The sequence below is a fragment of the Dipodomys ordii genome, unplaced genomic scaffold (genome assembly GCF_000151885.1).
Source record: "Dipodomys ordii isolate 6190 unplaced genomic scaffold, Dord_2.0 Scaffold38, whole genome shotgun sequence".
In the NCBI taxonomy this organism is placed as follows: Eukaryota; Metazoa; Chordata; class Mammalia; order Rodentia; family Heteromyidae; genus Dipodomys; species Dipodomys ordii.
In genome coordinates this window covers 5,301,776-5,320,612 of record NW_012267254.1, presented here as the reverse complement: position 1 = coordinate 5,320,612, position 18,837 = coordinate 5,301,776, and the positions used below count along the sequence as shown (strand labels likewise).

Sequence of the window (18,837 nt, the reverse complement as noted above, 5' to 3'; positions counted from 1 at the left end):
TCCCACCAACAATGAAGTAAGGTTCCTTTCTGTCCACATCCCCTCCAGCATCTGTTGTTGTTAGAGTTCTTGATTTTTGCAGTTCTAACTGGGGTCACAGATTATTCTAAAATAAGTGTTCTGAATAGAATCTAATTATGTATGCACAATTAAGCGATTTTATAGAAAATTATGATTCTAATTCAGCTACACACTTCTGCTTCATTGTTGTTATTTCTTCATTGTTCCTACTGAAAAATTAAGCATTATGCCTGAGTATTGAGAAATTTTAACCCATTTCAATCCTTCCTGCCTTGTCTCTACACAGATCCTTTGAAAGACTTTTCAGGCAGTCAAATTGTAGAGAGATCTCAAATTTTTAAATATAGCCTGGTTGAGCTGCGAAATGGCCTTAAACTCATCTTAAATCCTCTTGCAAGCCCACATTTCCAAAAATTTCCCCAATGACTCTGAAATATTTCTATATTTCCTGCTTCCCTAAAAGATTATTTAAATACTTGTTTCAGCCCATTTGGAAAGTAGACTAAGGAAGGCCTAGATCATGTGCAATGGAAAACAAAACAACAAATTGAGTTTGGGTTGGTTATGCAGCATATTTCAGTTCACAGAGGCCCTTGGCAGTGTGTCTTCACCTTCTCTTATGTTAATAAGAACAGAAGTCAGGTAGAGAGGTAAATTAACATTCAGATGTGTAGTTTGTAAAATCCCTTCCACTTTTTAAAGTTGGAAAACACCTGTGACCAGACAACTAGAGCAAAAAAAAAAAAAAAAAAGAAGAAGAAGAAGGAGGAGGAAGGGACTGATTAATTATATGATTTGCTTTTCCATGAAGAGAAATATATAACCAGTTCTTGAGGAAAGAGAAAATTTCATGGCCCAGAATTTTGTATGTGATAGCCTAGTTCTGAAAGAAAATTTTCTGAGAGTTTAATGTACAGGGAATGACAGTAAGAAAAATAGTTGAGTAATATCCAAAGTCCAAACATTGGTGTATAGCCTCAGTCAATATTCCTTTCCCTACCCTACTGAAGAATGTACAAATTCAAAATACAATGAATTTGTCATAAAACTAAATTTGCTTGACTGAAAGGCCTTCCCTTTATTCTGAGATTATAGACTTCACACATTTATTTTATTTTAAAAGGTTTGGTTTCATGTACTGTACAAACAATAGTTTGATTTCCTTTTTATTTTACCCTCACACATCTTTTATTGGAAAATGGAAAAATTTTATTCATCTCTAAAATCCAGAAATCAGAAATCATGAACATAATGTCATCATTAATATTTCTCCAAAGGTGTCCACAGTAGACCTGGATGAAGGTTGAAGGTTTACATTAGAAATTAAATGTTCTCACAAGGCAGGGCACAGTATAAATGAATAGAAAGGAGTAGGGCAAAGAAGGGCTAGAAAGATAGATAATTTTAAGTTATTTTTGCTTAAGGCTAGTGCTCTATCACTTGAGTCACAGCTCCATCTTTGGCTTGTTGGTAGTTAATAGGAGATTAGTGTCTCATGGACTTTCCTTCGTAGGCTAGCTTTGAGCCTTGATTCTTAGATCTCAGTTTCTTGAGTAGCCAGGATTACAGGTGTGAGCCACTGGTGCCAGGCTCCCCCTTTATTATTTTTTTAAGGAATACAAATAAAAGAACAAATGAACAAAATGGATAGGAAGTCTTTGAGCTTTTGTCAGTCAACAGACAGCTCATACCTGAGAATATATTTTATTAAGTAGAAAATATGGGGTTCTATTAGAGTCTGTAAGAGGTCAGGACTCTTTATCTTTTTTGTGTACTTCTTTGTTCTCAGGACTTCTCAAAAGTACTTTGCATATAGCAGGCCTCAGTAAATATTTTTTTGTATAGATGAATAAATAAGTAAGTAATCTCACTCAGGTCCTTCCTAATGGTTTCCATGAAAGCCTTTTTTTTTGGATGGTCGTGGGGCCTGAACTCTGGGCCTGGGCACTGTCCCTCAGCTCTTCAGCTCAAGGCAAGTGCTCTACCACTTGAGCTACAGCGCCGCTTCTGGCTTTTTCTGCTTATGTGGTGCTGAGAAATCGAACCCAGGGCCTCATGCATGCAAGGCAGGCACTCTACCACTGAGCCACCTTCCCAGCCCCACCTCCCCCCCCCACGAAAGCCTTTTAAATAAAATGACTATTACTATCATTGTGTATTTATTTATTTCAGCTAGATAAGGCCATTGATCTCTTATTACCCTTATCTTTGAGCTCTTGAAATTCATGTGCTTTTCTAGAGGCTTTAAAGTTAAAATTTTTCTGCATTTATATACACAGACTGTATTAATGAGTGCCTTAATATCTCCTTTGGTAAAGTAGTCATTGGATGCCTCAGTTTTTTTTTTGGGGGGGGGACTACCTTATATACCATTTCTACTATGTCAACTATCTCCTGTTCATGCCTGTGGCCTAGTTGGTCTTTTTGAGTCTGATATCTCTGGGCAATGACAACAACAATAGAAATAGACATACTTGTCCAGAAAGAATGGAAAGTGCAATGTGCTGGCTGGATCTTCAATTATCCATTGATTTTTTCCTAGCCTCTAACCTATTGAATAGTGCCACTTATATATATTCAGGATGCCATTCTCCCCATTTCTGTTCCATGTACCAATCCTCTCTGGAGATGAACCTCCAGATATTTAGAGGAGGGTTTAATTAATGTTCTAGGTTTCTCTCAACTCAGTCAAGGTGACAATCAAGATTAACCAACAAATATGTTATTATACATGAACTTGAAACAATAACAATAGCTGAGTTAATTTAGGGATTACTAGGAGCCAGGCATCATTTTAAGACTTTACACGTCACCGGGTGTTGGTGTCTCATGCCTGTAATCCTAGCTACTCAGAAGGCTGAGATCTGAGGATCGCGGTCAAAGCCAGCCTAGGCAGGAAAGTCTGTGAGACTCTTATCTCCAATAAAGCACTAGAAAACTGGAAGTGGAGCTGTGACTCAAGTGGTAGAGTGTTCACCTTGAGTTGAAGAGCTGAGAGATAGTGCCCAAGCCCTGAGTTCAAGCCCCATGACCGACAAAAAAAAAAAACTTTACATGTATTAACACTTATCTATGTGTTCCAGACTGCATAGACTCAGAGTACTTAAGCCAGATCATATTGTCTAGCCCCCTTAGACTATTGTAGTTTTGTTTAAAAACCACACTGTATCGAACTGTATAAGACTATGCAACAGTAATTAAATAATGAAGAAACACTAAATGTAAAATGCATTATATTCTTTAGAAAATAGTAACAGCTGTGTGCTGGTGGCTTATGCCTGCAATTCTAGCTACTCAGGAGGCTGAGATCTGAGGACTGCAGTTTGAAGTCAGCCCAGGTAGGAATGTCTGTGAGACTCTTATTTCTGATAAACTACTAAAAAAAAGCCAGAAGAGGATCCGTGGCTCAAGTAGTAGAGCACTACCCTTGAGCAAAAGAAGCTCAGGGACAATGCATAGGCCCTGTGTTCAAGCTCCAGGGCTGGCACAAAAAAAGAAGAAAAAAAGAAAATAATAGTTAAATAATTATTTACACTTAACATTATTAACCATTAGCAATTATTAAAAATGCATTACAAAATTAATAGTTTAAAATATTTTGGAGTTCTTACTGTGTGCCAGGTATTGTGTTAATCATGATTTAATTCTCATATTTCTGGGCCTGGGCTCTGTCCCTCAGCTCTTCAGCTCAAGGCTAGTGCTCTACCACTTGAGCTACAGTGCCACTTCCGGTTTTTTTTTCTTTTTGCTTATGTGGTGCTGAGGAATCAAACTCAGGGCCTCATACATGCAAAGCAAGCACTCTCCCACTGAGCCACCTTCTCAGTCCTGGAGTTAGATATTCTTGGTCTAATTGCATGAATGAAGAAATTGAGTCTCAGAAGATATATGTCTGTGGACTTGGAGGTCTGGCTGAAGTGGTAAAGCACCAACTGTGAGCAAAAAAGCTGAGGGACAGAGAGACAAGGGGCACATGTTTTCTCTCACATGTATAAATTATATCTAAAATATAAACATACATAAAACACAGACAAGGCCTTATGCAAAATCAAACTGTGTAATGTATGGTATATGAAAGGATGGATTTGCATGGTTTATCTCCTCTAAACAATTAACTGATAGCTTAACCAAATGAATACCAGGAAGCTGAACCATATTTTCTCTAGGTGGTAGGGCATAAGTGGGAGGGAACAAACAGAAAGAGGGATGGTAGGTATAATACTCACTGTACATATGTAAAAATGGAACCAGGTAACATGAGGGAATGGGTATAGTCTGTGATAGATTGGGAGGAACAATGTAAAGGGTGATACTGATCAAGATGCAGTATACTCATACATTGACACGCTGAATTGAATCTCCTTTGTACAACTACTTAAAGATAATAAAAAAAAACAAACTATAAAAAGTCTGCTTATATTTACTGTTTGACTAATGGGATTGTGATTATCTTTTTGCACTGATTTTTTATATTTTCCATATCACTAGAATATTTAATGGAGATGTTTTAAAAAATTCATACTAAAATCAATAGGAGAAGGAAGGGAGAACGCAGTCAAGAATTCAGTGTGCAGTGATCCCTCACCTATCGTGGGAGCTACATTCTAGATACCCCTGCAGTACATGTAAATCCGCAAAGTAGCAGTGCTATATTTCTTTTATTATATATATGTATATGTACATATATTAAGGCTTTATAAAACCTTCCTATAAATCCTTCCTCCTCTCTTATTAACCTTTCCTACACTCTTATAAAACTTTATATGCTCTTAAACACTTTCTACAATTTTAAACATGCATAATTTTAACAACATATAAAATTCTATATGGATACTGCATATCCTACAAAATTAAGAAAAGCAAGGGAAGAGTTGGGTGGGGAGGGGTGGGCTGTTGAAAGGGGTGACATTGATCAAGATGAAATGTATTAAACTGCTTTGTTAAATGGTGACTCCTTTGTACAACTACTTAAAGACAATTTTAAAAATTCATACTCATTTCTTTAAAAAAGCTAAGCAAGAGCATGAGGTCTTGTGTTCAAGCTCTCCACATCAGTATGTAAAGAAAAGATACACAGCTGGATGCTGAAGTCTTATGCTTATAATCCTATCTGGCTAAAGATGGAGCATGAGTTCAGGTAAAATTTGTGATATCCCTATCTGAACCAATAGCTCAGTGGGGTGGCATGTACTTGAGATTCAGAGGATTAGGGTTCTGGGTTAGTCTAGGCCAAAAATAAAACTAAGTTCAAAAGACCATATCTCCACAAGGAAATCTGGTCATGCTCACATGTGCCTAATATTCCAGCTATGGAAGGAAGCATACATCAAGGTATGTCCAGGGCAGACTGGTTGAAAGCAGTACAATGTCTACCTAGCAACTGAGGAGCTCTGATTTCAAATCCCAGTATCACTTCTTTCAAAAGAGATATATAACTTCCCAAGATCAAATGATGAAAGGAACATTCTTATAATCCAAGCAGATTAAATCCGGAGATCTTAAGCAAAATGCAGTACTGATTCTTATAGTAATGGTCACTGACTGCTGACTGGCCTCACTAGTCATTTAAAACTATTTCCATCCTTAGGCCATTCATTCTAGACTTAAAAAAATCCCTGGATGTTCATTCCAGTTATGGTGGTCTAACAGAGAAGAATGTGGTCTAGCCAACTACAACCCCTGGTATAAATTATAGTATGATATAATAACTCTTTGCCTTTGCTACATGTACATTTTTTTCTCCACCCATTTATCCTTTACATACCTTTTCTCTTCATGTTTAGCCACTTTTATACTTGCTTCCTGTCATTCAATATAACATCATAATATCTCTTAATATAATTAATATTTCTGTTGCCTCAATCTACCTTAACCCTCATCACAATGAGAATAATTTAAAATGTAGGCTGGAATTGTGCAATGGGTGAAGGACAGGGGAGGGATTAATGAACTATATGAGCAAATGGCACAACAAAGTGAAATCATTATAGATCTCTTTTTCCAGATGAATTTGCCTGTGAATCATCTGAGGACTTCGTGAAAATTCAGCTTCTATTTCAGTAGGTCAGAACTGTGAGGCGGCATTCTAAATAATTCCCGGATTATTCAGAGCCCACTTGGAGTAACAAGATTCTAGATTGGCATGGTTTTGTGCTTTTAAGTAGGATGACAATTAAGTAAATCTGGGGAGATTAATGTTCCGGCTGTTTTAAAAAGCTACCATAAGCTCCCTGAGAGGACAATTCCCTAATGCTTTCACAAACCTGTGGTAATGGATAATTAGCTCTGACTGGCCAGGAAGCTCTTTTTGTGTGTCTAAATCAAACCCTGTAGATATTATGATTTTTTTTCTTCTGACTTTATTTTTAGTGATGATGGAGTTAGTCCAAAAGGCCCATTCTTTTATGGGTTGCTTTGCTTTTATACTTGTAAATAATGTTATTCAATGTTAAAAATAGATTTTGGATTGGTGCCCTTACCATCTTCTTTCCTCCCCATGGGGAATATCAGATTTGGGGAATGTCTATGTCAGTTCTCTTTCCATGTTCATGTTTATTTGTCTGTGTTAAGAATTCTATCAAATTAAGCAAGCTTTGTAATTCTTGCCAAAATTCTGTTGTCTTTTATTTCAATGAGCTATTTAAACATTCAATCACCCTAGATCCATCCAAAGCTTTTCCAAAGTGCTATTATAAGTGTACTAGTAAAGACTAGCCACCCAGTCTATAAAGCTCATATTACAAAAATGCACACTCTAGGCAGAATCTGGTAAATGTCAAGTTCAAAATAAGTTGTGTCATACTGTTATATTTATTACCACATAGTCAATCAAAAAGAAGCACTTATGAGATGATTAAAAATAACATACCAGGTAAAATTGGTTGTCCAGCAATTCCCAGTGGTGCCATTCCAAGATTATTCATTGCTGTGGCCCATGCAGTTGGATCAGACATAGGTAGCGCCATTGCAGTGGAATCTACATTCAGAGTTCTACTATTATCAGCTGAAAAGAAATCACAGGCCCAAAAATTTGTTGTGTGCCGTTTCTAGTATCTACTTTGCTTATCATTGTAAACTCTGGTAAACTCTACAGAAATGGTCAATGGACAAGTAGTGGATAAAATCTCAATGGTTTCCTACAAAGATTTAAAACAATACAGCTTGAGGTAGAAGAAATAATGAACTTTGAAAACAATTTACCAGATAATATTTTATTGTGTTTCTTTCCTTCTGGTCATCCTTTCAGTTCTTCTCTCCCCTTTTTTAAACAGATATATAGAGAACAGAAGTTCATGATGGTTAAAAAGTTTCCTATTCTTCTGTCAACTAGAATATGATTACTTTGGCAGTTTTTAGCTTACCTACTCATACATGCAAACCAAGAAAACACATCATAGGGCTTCTATAGTTGGCAACAACATTTGAAAATTACACTTCTGATGCAATTTCATATCTTCAGGCAGTAGCATTGGAAAGAGTCGATCATACAATCAGCAGACATAAAATTTGCTAATTGGTATTAGTGTTTAAGGGCTTATAGGAAAATCAGTGGAAAAAAAGATTAGAAGCAGGGTGACAGAGGCTCACACCTGTCATCTTAGCTACTCAGGAAGCTGATATCCAGAATCCTGTAGTTCAAAGTCTGCCTGGGCAGAAAATCCCAATAGACTAAATCTCCAAAATAACTAGTAAAGAAGCAGGAAGGACTGTAGGCATGGTTGAGGAAGTAGAGAACCAGCCATGAGTGAACAACCTGAGCAAGCATGAAACCAAGAGTTCAAATCCTAGCACCACCCTGGAAAATAAAAGCAGATTGGGGACATGGCCACTGCCTTCCAAGGTTATACAATCTAATGGAAGATATTATGATGATGGTAATAATTATCACTATTAGCACTACCATCACCATATTAACCATATGTCAGATAAAGCAGTTGGCATACATTATTTTCCTTTAACTTTCAGGACCATCTTATGAAGTAGAGAGATTTTATGTCTTAATTTAGTAGATCAAAAGTTTTAAAACATCACATGTATTGCTAAAGATCACACAGGAGGTATATATTTTAGTCACTATGGCTTACTATCTCCAATTAAATAACTAGGAAGCAGTGAAATACCAGAATGATATAGAGACCCAATTATTACTGTTTAAGGAATAAAGAACTATGGCAGCCTGAGTAGGTAGGAAATATTTCACAGAAAAGGCAGGAAAAAAACAGTCCAGGTTTCTATAGAACATGTCTTGAGAAATGGATAGTTATTAGATGGTAAAAAACAGAAGGAAGACATCAGGAAGTGATGACATGAATAATGATTTTGAAGTAGGTTATATATGCAAATGCATCTCTTGCAGAGTTAGGAGAGATACAGTCAACAAGTCAGCTAAACACAAGGACTTTAAATTTGGTAATTTCCTTTTCCTACTGATAACTGTAGAAAAAAAACTTTCTATGGTTTTCTTCCTATAGCTCAGTATGCACTTCAGTTGTTCACACCCCTGAAAGCAACTCTGTTCTACTACTAGCTTGCTAATGCTCATCACATGCTTCTAACTTGGCAATGTCAAGTATGATCCTTAGCTGGATTATTACACAAGTGCGATTTTGTCAGACTTTGGTCAGAACAAGCAAATGTCCAAAGATACTGTTTCTGAAATATTAGGTTTCATTATTTTTCTGCTGCCTTTGCCTCCCTATATAAACCACACAGAAATACACACACACACACACACACACACACACACACACACACACACACACACACACCTTCTACACACAGAATGTGTGATATGTGATGGACATAAAAGCTCTTTACAGCACTCCGAAGCCACATTTCAGAGTTGGTGATTTAAGTATCTGCAGGACCTCCGGACTCATAGCCAATTTTCAGTGCTCTCTGCTGGAGACATATCTTTTAAATTTATTATGGCATATTAATTGAACCAAATAATGTTTCATTGTTACGTTTTCATAATGTATCTAATGTATATTGATCATATTCACCTGTTATTACCCCTTCTTATCTTCCATTCCCCTCCATCTGGTCCCTTTCCTCTTCAGTAATAGTCCCTATGAAGGTGTATCTTTGAGCTAGAGATATCAAGAAAACAAACAGGGCAAAAACCATCCTTGGGATGAAGAGTTTACATAATAATTAGATCTACATGGACTTCCAATGCCCACTTAGAGGACACAAATCTCCAAGGATATATGTTGGTATTTACTAGTGGCTAGATAATTACTTGCAGAGCAAATCAGTAGGTTCTGAAGCACTGGCCCATTGGGGTGTGTGTGTTTGTGTTTGTGTTTGTATTTGTGTGTGTGTGTGTGTGTGTGTGTGTGTGTGTATTTGCAGCAGCCTGGCTACTCAGTTGTTTTGCAATCCTGGGAACTTTACAAAACAAGAATTCTTTTCAAAACAAGATTTTGAGATAAAAAAATGAGAATCACAGCATACTAATCTCACTAAATTTGACTAATTTGTGTGTGTGTGGGGTGAAAGGAGGAATGATCTGAATGTCAGTATTTTTACAGGGACAACTCAGAATTATTGTTTTCAAAGTTTATATAAATTCAAAATGTCTGCTAAATGTTAAAAAGTACAGGTCCTGCTAATGCTTGTTTACATGTATCAAGAAGGAATGTGTGTGAATTAACAGTATCATTTTGCCACAGTGAAGATGGTCCTAAAGTTTTTTTTATAAATTCTGCTTTAAATGCCCTTCACATCTTTCCCTTCCTCTAATACTCATCCTTACTTGTCAAAACCTACTCATTTTTTAAGAGTCATCTAAAAAGTCACCTTATCCATGCAGCTATCTCACTGGAATTAATTACTCCTTATTATATATTCTCATAACAGTTTACCTAGGATTTGATTTTTATTTCTTTTCTTATCATCTTCTTTCTCTTAAACAAAAAATTTTCAGTCTTACTACACAACAAGTACTATGCTTGTGATTAGGCATACAGAGATAAGCATAAATAATTTACTGCTTAGGAAGAACTTGCTATATAGTAACAGGCATACACATAAAGAACCCAAATGTAAATTATTGTAATAAGCACTCTAATAAAACTCTTAGTAAAGTGTTATAGGAATATAGCAAAGTAATGAAACCTACAAAAATGGGTTTGGGTGTATGTTTTGAGTGTATACATTGGGGTTGAGGAAAGAGGACATTAAGTTTGGTAGGGAAACCTTCACTAGTAAAGAATTATTTGAAATAAATCATTAAGGAGAGCTAGTTTTCTTCCAGAGAGTGCATGATGGAAAAAAGATATTGGAATTTTGATGGGAATTGTATTGAATCTGTAGATTGCTTTTGATGGTATAGCCATTTTCATGATATTAATTCTTCCAATCCAGGAACATAAGATGTCTTTCCATCTCTTGATGTCATCTTCAATATCTTTCTTCAGGTATTTATGGTTTTCATTGTAGTGTCCCTTTACCTCCTTGGTTAATTTTATACTTAGGCACTCTTATTGAATAATCATTTTTTTTGTCAGTTATGGGGCTTGGACTCTGGGCCCGGGTGCTGTCCCTCAGCTCTTCAGCTCAAGGCTAGAGCTCTACCACTTGAGCCACAGAGCCACTTTCGGTTTTCTGGTGGTTTATTGGAGACAAGTATCTCACAAATTTTCCGGCGTGGCAGGCTTTGAACAGCAATTCTCAGATCTTAACCTCCTGAGTAGCTAGGATTACAGGCATGAGCCATGGGTGCCTGGGTGAGTAATCAATTTTTTAACTCATCAACTAGTTTGGGCTAGGCTGGCACGATACCACTGAGCTATAATTCCATTCCTATTTTTCAATGGTTGTTTTTAGAATTGAGCTGTGTCTTGCTTCCTGCACAGGCACTTGCACAGTGATCCACTTATATAGACTTACAGATTTTGCTGGGATCTCAGAGGCCACCATATCCAGCTTCCTTTTCATGGAGACTGGGACTCAAGAACTTTTCTGGCTGGGCTAGCCTGGAACCACAATCCTCTCAATCTCAGCCTCCCATGTAGTTTGTGTAACAGGTACGTGCCATTGTACCCAGTTGTGAGTTGACAGTGGTGTGAACTTTTCTGCAAGGCTGACCTTGGATCTCCATGCTCCTGTTCTTAGCATCCTAAGTAAGATAACAAGCATGAGCCACTGTATGTGGCTTTTTTTTTTTGGTGAGACTATTATGAACAGAGTTTTTTCTTTCACAGCTCTTTAATTACAGGTATACAGAAAAACTACAGATTTTTTGTGTGTTGCTTTTATATTCTGCTACATTGCCAAAAGTGTTCTCAAATCTAAGTTTTATTGTGGAATCTTAATCCTTTAAAGTACAGAATCATACCATCTGCAAATAGGGATGATCTGATTTCTTACTTCCCTATTCAAATCCATCTTATTTATTTCCCTTGCCTTATTGCTCTGGCCAAAAAATGTCCAGGTAAATGTTGAATAAAAGTAGAAAGAATGAAACCTCTTGTATTATTCCTGAAATTAGAACATTTCACTTTTTCGTATTTGGTATAATGTTGGTTGTATGTTCATTAGAGATTCTCTCTGTCTCTCTGTGTCTCTGTCTCTGTCTGTCTCTCTTTTTCTGTTTCTGTCTCTGTCTGTCTGTCTGTCTCTCTCTACCTACGTATCTATCTTTCATTACACTGAGGTATGTTCCGTCTATCCCTAGTATCTTTTATCATAAAATGATGTTGGATATTTTCAAAGGCTTCTTCTGCATCAATTGAGATTATGTGATTTTTGTCCTTGATTCTATTTGTATCCTGCATTATATTTACTGATTTATGTTTGTTAAATCAACCTTACATCCCTGGTATTAAATTAATTTGATCATGGTTAGTGATTATGGTTTTAATATGTTATAATATTTTGTTGGCTAGTATATGTTAATGTATATATTAACAACCATTATTTCTTCTTGGTGTATTATTCCCTTTAATAATATTAAGTGACTATCTCTGTCTCTCTAAGTTTAGTGTGAATGCTTCTTTACCAGGCATGAGCATAACTATTCCTGCCTGCTTTTAAGGTCCATTTGCTTAGAAGCATTTTTTTCCATCCTTTACTCTAATCCAATGTTTGCTTTGCTGATAATGTGTGTTTCTTAAAGATTTCAAATGTTTTGGGTACCATTCTCTGCATTTTAATATGCCTTACCATTTCTTAATTCAGTGTCTAATGTAAAGTAGATATACAAAAATATTTGCATTAAATGAATAACTGAAGTTATATTGGCTTTGGAAGCAATAAACAACCTATGCAATGGCATTCTTTGATTATTTGTATACCTGTTCAGAATGATAAATTGTTTTGGCACCACTGCTAAATTGATTTGCCCTGTAGTAAATACGTTAGGAATTTTCTTAAGAGTTTCAACCAACTACTAATTTGGTTTAATTTCATTATCTATAACTATGTTTCTATATTAGCAAATCATACATATTAGAAAGCTTGCTCAGTTTTTTTTTCAAAGAGAGATCCCAGATGATCCACTGGCAGCAATCTGGATTTAGGATCCACACTAACAAAACATGCCATGCCAAATGTCTGCTTAGAATTATTACTAAGGGGTGGAAAAGTGAAGTCCTGACCTGATTCACTTTCAAGACTTGATAAGCACATCTAGCAATTTCCCTAAGTTAGATTAGTTTTGTCAAACAAATCCTATATCAGTAAAGGAAAAGATTGCTCATTTCCTATATAACTTATAGAATTACTGCTACCAGCCAAGAATACTTGGAAGGCAAGTGCTAGTAAATATCAAATGGTCTTCAAAATACTTTCTCTAAGTCTGAAGAATATGCCCTACTATACTGTTTCTCCTACGCTGCTGTGTGACAATTCAAGAGGTCAGAGGTTGTCAAGTAGTTTTAAGTGCCTTCTAGGTAACTGGGTTGAAAATATAGAATTTTGGAAAAAGAGCGCGTTGGCACCAAAAGAATAAGATTTGGAAGTGACTGCCCACATTAAGTTAATATTATTCCATCACTATCAAATCAATGCCATCTGTTTATTTTTGTAATGGTTATAAATCACTGATTAACTAGTCAATTACTGTCATTCTTTGAAACTGATGACTACATGCATATATATATATATATCTTGTAATTATTAATTGCAGATGTTTCATCTCTTTTTCTTCCTCCTCCTCTTCCCTCTCTCTGCTCCCCTCTTCCCTTCTTCCTCCTCTCTCTTCCTTTCTCTCTTTTCCTCACCTCTCTCCTTTTCTTTCCTTAACTTTCCAAAACCTTTTGGCATTTTACTTTTGTACAATTCTTTCTCTTATATGCAGGCTTATATCCATTGATTCATGCTTGATACTATTTTGTTATACAATCTTGAGGAGATTTTTGTCAATAAACATATATTGAAAACTGCTTAAGAGGAGGAGGCAATTTGGAGTCATATGGCACTGAATTTGTCTAGTTCCACTTCTTAGTGACTTGAATGTGCTTATTCTCTCTTTAAAAAAATCTATTCATGTCTGCCTGCCTTTCCAACCTTCCTTTCATATTTACTGGACATTTTCTGTGCATTAGACACTATTTTAGAGGTTGGCTTATTATGGTAACTCAAACAGACCTCATCCATGGTCATGTGGAGCTTACACTCTAGTGCAGGAGACAGATATTAAAACACAAAAGAATATGAATGAAGAATTTGATTTGATAAGAAAAATGGCTAGCTGCAAAATTAGATAATGGATAATACACAACTTATAGATTTGGTAGTCTAAATTAGGTAGTGTGGATAAAGATCTTAGCATGTTTTTTGGTTCCTTTCAAGCATTTAATAAAAGGTAATAATGACATGGTAATAGTTACAATGATGATGGTGAAGTGGTCCTGAACTGGGACTTACTTGAGTGAGTCAAAATGTATTGGAAGACAGGCATGTACACATTATAAGAATATATTATATATACAATGGAACCAGGACACAGAATTTAAGGGATCAAGTCAGTATCACACAGTTAATGAGTTGTAGAGCAGGATACAAATCCAAGCAGTTCTGATGCTAATGTTCAATTTTACCCATTACATGGTGCACACTTCCAAACAATGTATGTCTAGCCCTTTGACATGATGCTATCATAGCCTTCATTATGATTTAACCAACATGTTCTCTCTCTCTCTCTCTCCCTAAAATCCTCTTCCTAGTGGAGAGACAATTTTGATCATACAGAAATTATTCAAATGTAAGAAGGAATAAAACTTTAGTTAATAAGTTTAAGCTAATTATGTTTAATAAAATAAATGTGTTTCTACCAGCCATAAGTGTTCCTTGAGGGCAGGGGCATAAACCTCATTCACTTTTGTTTCTTTTACCATGCTTAGCTCAAAGTAGGTATCAATAAATGTGCATTTAAACAAGAGAAGTATGCAATTATACAAAGTAGGGCTTGCCTGCATTACCTATTTCATAGATCCACATCTACCTAAAATCACTTTTCATTGTATGGTCCTGAAGCATAGACATAGCTCTCTGGTTATTTCTGCAGAAGGAAGATAGTGGTCCAAAGCTGGGCAAGACATCACACCTCTGGAACAAAGGAGGACTTAGATAAATGGTGAGTAATAATGCCAACCATAGAAATTTAATTATATGCCACGTACCGGTGGCTCATGCCTATAATCCTAGCTACTCAGGAGGCTGAGCTCTGAGGATTGCCGTTTAAAGCCAGCCAAGGCAGGAAAGTCCGGGAGACTCTTATCTCCAATAAACCACTCACAAAATCGGAAGTGGCGCTGTGGCTCAAGTGGTAGAGCGCTTGCCTTGAGCTGAAGAGCTGAGGGACAGTGCCCAAACCCAGAGTTCAAGTCCCATGACCAACAAAAAAAATTAATTACATTGTTAAATTTAACCATAGTGTTAAACATCAAACTTACCTAATGCTTACTCTGTGCCAGGCACTGTTCTAGGGATTTTATGTTCATTAATTGAAAACTCATAGTAATCCTTTGAAGAATCCTTTCTTATTATTTCCATAATAGGAACAGAGGCCATATGGTGGCTTAAAGTGGAATTAGGATGTGAAAGTAGGCAAATTGGTTTCACAATTCATGTTCGTACCTACTATACCACATTAAAGCAGGGGAGTTATAAAATTATAGAATGTTTGGGCTGGGAAAGGTATAGAGATCATAGTTATACTGATGGATGCTCTCTATGGCCTCGACTGCAGTGATTTTTAATTGGAGTCAAGTTTACGTATTAGGGGCATTTGACAACACTTGAAGACATTTTGTGTTGTCTGATTTGGGGACAGGAAGTTGCTACTAACATCTAGTGGATAGACAGGGATGCTACCAAGCATTGTATGATGTACAAGACAGCTGTATGCAACAATTTTCTGGCCCTAATTATGTCTGATAGTGCTGGGGCTGAGAAACCTTGATCTGAAGTAGTAGTAGTAAGTAGTAGTAGTAGTAGTAGTAGTTGTTGTTGTTGTTATATGTGTGTGTGTGTGTGTGTGTGAGAGAGAGAGAGAGAGAGAGAGAGAAAGAGAAAGAGGGGGAGAGAGAAAAAGAATGTGGGAAGGAGGAAAGAGAGATTTTGGCAGTAGTGGGGACTAAGTTCAGGGCCTTACATTTGAGGAAAAGTTCTCTGTAATTTAAGCTATGCCCCAAGCCCAATTTTTATGTGTTTTTAATGGAAAGTACCTCATATTCCTGCTTTCTTCACAATCCTGTTCCACCCACCACATCTACTGTACAGCCAATCTTAATGCCTATAGTTTATGTCCTACTCTCTTATATTACTGTGCTACTAAGAGGAGTCTAATTAAACCTTCCACCAGGAACCTATTAACAGTACAAGCAGTTATTTCTAGTGGTTTCTACATTTTATAACAAAGGAAAATCCTGCGGTGGGGAGTCCAGGTACTGTGGAAGAATGATGGGGTACTATTTAGAGGGTAGTATTGGAAATAACACTACAAACACCATTGTAACAAAGGAAAGGGAGAAGAAATTTAGAAATGTTTGCAAAGAAGAAAACCCTTTGTCTGGTACATTATACAGAACAAAAAGTATTTGTTGGCTGGGCAGGGTGGCAATTATAATACTAGCACTTTAGAGATGGAGACATGAGGACTGTGAGGATTGTGAGTTCAAGCATACATAGCAGGTTCCAGAAGAGCCAGGACAACATAGAAAGATCCTGTCTCAATCAAATTATATGTTGTGAAAGATTATGTCAAGAGAGTAAGTTTGGGTGTCCTGGTACTGAATAACATTGTGCTTTCTATTCCCTTGCCAAGTAAATGAAAACAGCAGAATAAATCATGTTTTGGGTCTGTATTAAGCCCAAAGCTCAAGGTTTTATCTTCTGGATGGTATTTATTGTTCATGAAGCAATATATTGTGCACCGCAGGTGTTATTTTCAGTCCTTGTTCATTTTCCTTTAAAATTAACAATCTATCATTGTTTGTGGATAATGTACGGCAGCCTCAGGCACCCATGCTCTCTCCTGCTAAAGATGTCACAAATAGTGACGCCACAGCTTGCATCATGGTTATATAGACTGGAAAGAACACAGAACAGCTGTGTTCTTAGATGGCACTAATAGACAAGCAGTGACTACTTTTTCATGAGTGCTACCTAAGATGGATCAAAGAGTCACTCAAGGAAGAAGGGAAGGAGACCAGATGGGAAGAGATAGAATAGAAGGTTCTTAATACAATGCTAGTCTATGTAGTAAGTAATCATTCTTACAGGGATTATGAATGTGGTGAGAATAGGGGTGGGAATTAATAGCTTGATTCTCAATGTATGAAGATGAGAATATTAAGGTAGATGGTGTTTTCACAAACAACTCCATCTTATGGGATTCATTGTTCTTTGTATAAGCTGGAGGGTAGTGGAGAGAGCCATCTCCAAATTTAAGGATTTACAAGGATGTTTCAGGTTTTTAATTAGATCTATAACAATTTATAGAATCAAGCCATTCCTCTTCATAGCAGTTGTATGGGAATAGGATGGTGGTATAGGGAAGAAGAAGGCCACAGGTTTTGGCATGTGCCTTTCCCAAGAATTCATAACACATATGTGAAAGCAACACAGTATAAGTGGAAGAAATAAAGACCTTGGAGTCAAATACATCTAAATATCAAATCTTAGTTCTGCTACCTATGACGTGTGTGATTTTAGGAGAGCTACTCAAATTTATTAACTTGTTTATTCATTTGTAGCTGTGGAAAATAATGCCTGTCTTCTAGGTACTAAGATAAGGGTAATGATATTTTCTAAGATTGTTCAAATGTTTAGTATATGTCAAACACTTTTACAACTTCATTTGGATAATATAATAATATTCTTACAACAACCCAATGAGATAGGCAATATTCATCATTATATGACTCTTTCTCCCTCCCTCCCTCCTCCCTCCCTCCCAGTTTCTCTCTCTCTGTCTTTCTGTCTCTGTCTCTGTCTCTGTCTGTGCCAGTCCTGGGGCTTGAACTCTGGAATGGGGCACTGTCCCTGATCTTTTTTGCTCAAGGCTAGCACGCTTACCACTTGAGCCACAGTTCTACTTCCAGCTTTTTTCTGTGATTAATTGGAGATAATTGTTTCATGAACTTTCCTGCCTGGGCTGGCTTTTAACCATGATCCTTAGATCTCAGCCTCCTGAGTAGCTAGGATTATAGGTGTAAGCTACCTGTGCCCAGTTTATATGAATCTTTTGTCTATCTGTCATGGTATTGAGGCTTAAACTTGCACCTGGCTGGCACTGTACCACTTCACTTTTGCATTTTGCTTGTTAATTGGAGACGGAATATTGCATATCTTTCTGCCTGGGCTTGCACTGAATGAATGTTCTCCACATTTAGTCTCCTGCACAGCTAGGATTACAGTTGTGAGCCATCACACTTGGCTATTACATGAATCTTACAGATAAAGAAAATAAACAACAAAGTAATTAAGAAGTAGATCAGGTTGACACAAACATAGGTAATGCTGGAGTTAGAATTCAAATTCTAAGGAAGTATGGCTCTAGAACCCACACCTTTTTTTTTTTTTTTTTGCTGGTCATGGGGCCTGACCTCTGGGCCTGGGCGCTGTCCCTCAGCTCTTCAGCTCAAGGCTAGCGCTCTACCACTGGAGCCACAGCACCACTTCTGGCCTTTTCTGTTTATGTGGTGCTGAGGAATCAAACCCAGGGCCTCATGCTTGCAAGGCAAGCACTCTACCACTGAGCCATCTTCCCAGCCCCTAGAGCCCACACTTTTAACCACAGGACTTGATCATTAAAATTGCCAAGTCTAATATCTGATGCAAAGCAAGCACTGATCATGACTTTAACTCCACATCCTTTACTTTCCTATTTATTTTTTATTGTTGTAAAAGAAACCATTCCAGCATCCCTTGGGAGTCTTTCTTACATTTCTTGGAGCTGGAGCCAGGAGCCTCCCTTTTTATTTCAGAATGGATCCTCAATTGTGACTTGAAGGTTATCAGGTGAATGGAGCCAAGAGAATAGGATTCATGGATCCTAGGATCCCACCAAGCCCACTGTGAAAATCTTAGATGGCTTTTTCAGGCAGCAATAATAAAGATGGGTTCTTCTCGGTTATTCCTGGGCTGTATTTCATAATTACCAATCTCTCAGCTTCTTGGACATTTGGTATACCAGTGAACTACTGTTACCTTGGTCTAGAGTGAATGGTTGTTTATGACCCTCTAGTCTTTTTCTTTTTTTTTTTTGGGTCTGGTCGTGGGGCCTGAACTCTGGGCCTGGGCACTGTCCCTCAGCTCTTCAGCTCAAGGCTAGCGCTCTACCACTTGAGCCACAGCGCCACT

The 18,837-nt window shown here is 37.1% G+C and overlaps 1 protein-coding gene across 1 annotated transcript in view; it reads right to left on the bottom strand.

Moving 5' to 3' along the window:
- Positions 1-18,837, bottom strand: part of Enox2 (ecto-NOX disulfide-thiol exchanger 2) — a 317,354-nt gene that overhangs the window by 79,204 nt on the left and 219,313 nt on the right. Inside the window, exon 6 of the mRNA XM_013018185.1 lies at positions 6,890-7,024. Within this exon, the coding sequence (XP_012873639.1) occupies positions 6,890-7,024 (135 nt within the window). The remainder of the gene's footprint in view (positions 1-6,889; positions 7,025-18,837) is intronic.